The following is a 2,543-nucleotide window of genomic DNA, read 5'->3' as shown; positions in this document are numbered from 1 at the left end:
ATACAAATATATTGTTACAACAACCAGAGGTCCCGCTAGCTGAAACATTTTTATTCCATCGGCGATCAATAAAACAGAAGGTCTAATGGCGCTGGCATTTTAACTATATACGTGCCACAGGGTCCGACAGTTCTGTGTTCGTTATCCTTAATCAAGTGACCAGGATCCCTAAGATTAGACCCTATAACTCAGCTCGGTACAGGCTCTGACCACATCACACTCTCTTTTGCCCGTTGCACCCGCGAAACAGTCAGGCTGTCGAACGGCCGCCTCACACACCGCCAGCACGCCAACACCATGCGCTCCACACCAACACTGCACCAATTTTTCAGCCGGGGACATGCCACTCGTGCATGTGCACCCGTTTCAACATCTGTGCAGGCGGACGTGCCGCACTACCTGCCGCCAGACCGGGTGACTCACCACTCCAGGTATTCTACACAATGTGTGGACAACCACTTTTGGATAATTTCTGCCCTGAATTTCCCAGAGCTTCTCTAGACACATCACAATGAGTGATCTGGGACACACCGTCCCAGGCTGCATGTGCACGGTGCTTGATCTCCGTCGTCAGCTCATACAGTACATCGCTGTCCTGAGCTGCATATGCCCTATTCAACATGTTGAACGCAGTAATGACCTGGTGCCTCCAAGATTTCTCTGACACCTCATGAGTCATATCCTGAGCTGCATATGCCCTATTCAACATGTTGAACGCAGTAGTGACCTGGTGCCTCCAAGACTTCTCGGACACCGCATGAGTCATATCCTGAGCTGCATATGCCCTATTCAACATGTTGAACGCAGTAGTGACCTGGTGCCTCCAAGACTTCTCTGACACCGCATGAGTCATATCCTGAGCTGCATATGCCCTATTCAACATGTTGAACGCAGTCGGCATGTCATTATTCTAGCAACTTGCCTCTATGAGTCCAGCTGTGTCGCATAGATTTTAGTAGTAAATCACTTTTTGCTCCAAAATGTCCCTTAAAGCGAGTATACTGCTCCTTTTATATGGGTAATGGTCGTTGAAGTGTAATCTCACTTCATGAACGTACCACTAGACACACGGTCCCTGTTCGTGTGTGCAAATCTGTGTTGTAATTAGACAAATCTGTCTCGGCGGTGTCACATTCACGAAATTTACGTCCAACTGGGTGAGTGCGCATGTGAGAAGTAAGCGAGCTGCGATGAGAGAAGGTTTTAGGGTTTTAGGGGTTTTAGGCGTTCGCCGGTGTGAGTGCGCACATGAGTTTTGAGATCGAAAGGGCGTGCAAAAGCACTGCTACAACCAGGGTACGTACAGGCGTAGGGTCGTTCTCCGGTCTGAGTGCGCACATGAATTTTGAGATCGAAAGAGCGTGCAAAAGCACTGCCACAACCAGAGTACGTACAGGCGTAGGGACGTTCCCCTATGTGGGTGCGTATGTGTCTCGCCATGTCAGAGGGATTTGTCCACGTTACACTGCAGCCAGGTCAGGCACAGGCGATCCGTGGCTTCCCTGCGCGCCCAGACGTGCTGCTGAAGAGCATATTTCTGTTGTAGGAGGAGTGGTCAAGTTGAAGTCACGATGTTGGGATTCCATTGGATGGTCAAATTGAAAGTTTCCCAGCAAATAGCTGGTAATCGAGATGAAGAACCTTTTTGATGTATAGGAGTTTAGGTAATTGAGATGAAGAACCTTTTTGATTTATAGGAGTTTAGGTAAATGAGATGAAGAACCTTTTTGATTTATAGGAGTTTAGGTAATTGAGAAGAAGAACTTTTTTGATAGACAGAAGTTTAGGCGCATTGTTGAGGAGCTGTCGGACTCCTCAACATAAATGTGGGCTGATTGAGGAACGAAATTGAACTTGAATTGAGAAGAATAAGCCGCACACTGTTGAGTCTCAGTATGCCAATGCATACTTAACACTCAGGATTTTTCTACGGGTAAAAACCCTAAACTCTAAAACTATTACATGCCTATCAACCATGTAAACGTATACCTTAATCCCCTAGGAATTTATCTGAACAGCACACAAGTATAAAGAAAGCGGTCGAATAGTTCGTGTAAGCGTTTAAGCCAGTTGTAGATGGGACAGACCAAAAGTGTGAGTAAAACATTTTGAATTAGGAAAAACACATTGAATACTGGAATAGGCAGGTAATTATAACGTGGAATACACAAATGTTATTTGCGAGGCACGCACATGGATACATATGACCCGACTACCACTAGAAAACCAATATGAAGATAGCAACGTGGCTTGGAAAGGAATAGACTGTACCAACTGTGTTTTAAGATTTAGGGTTTAGTACATATACAAATATAAGTATTTAAAAATAAATATATACATATACATTCCTACTTATATATATATATAAAGGTATATGTATATGCGTGTAAATATGTATACGTAAACACACACACACACAAACACAAACACATACACACATATATATTTATAAATATGTATATACAACATGCATACATACACTAACAAACAAACCCACCCACCCACCCACATACATACACATATATGTACACACACACGCATAT

At 44.2% G+C, this 2,543-nt stretch overlaps 1 protein-coding gene across 1 annotated transcript; it reads right to left on the bottom strand.

Moving 5' to 3' along the window:
- Positions 1–34: 34 nt before the first annotated feature.
- On the bottom strand, positions 35–1,225 carry SARC_14240 (hypothetical protein). Its single transcript, XM_014291629.1, has one exon. The coding sequence runs from the start codon at positions 899–901 to the stop codon at positions 437–439; it is 465 nt and encodes a 154-aa protein (XP_014147104.1). The 5' UTR covers positions 902–1,225; the 3' UTR covers positions 35–436.
- Positions 1,226–2,543: the final 1,318 nt, after the last annotated feature.

This window comes from Sphaeroforma arctica, assembly GCF_001186125.1.
Source record: "Sphaeroforma arctica JP610 unplaced genomic scaffold supercont1.4338, whole genome shotgun sequence".
Classification (NCBI taxonomy): Eukaryota; class Ichthyosporea; order Ichthyophonida; genus Sphaeroforma; species Sphaeroforma arctica.
Note: the sequence above shows the minus strand (reverse complement) of the source record. Positions and strands in the feature narration are given on the sequence as shown.

Excerpts from the sequence above, each read along its gene's own strand:
- SARC_14240 (XM_014291629.1), bottom strand. The coding sequence starts at position 901 with ATGCCGACTGCGTTCAACATGTTGAATAGGGCATATGCAGCTCAGGAT.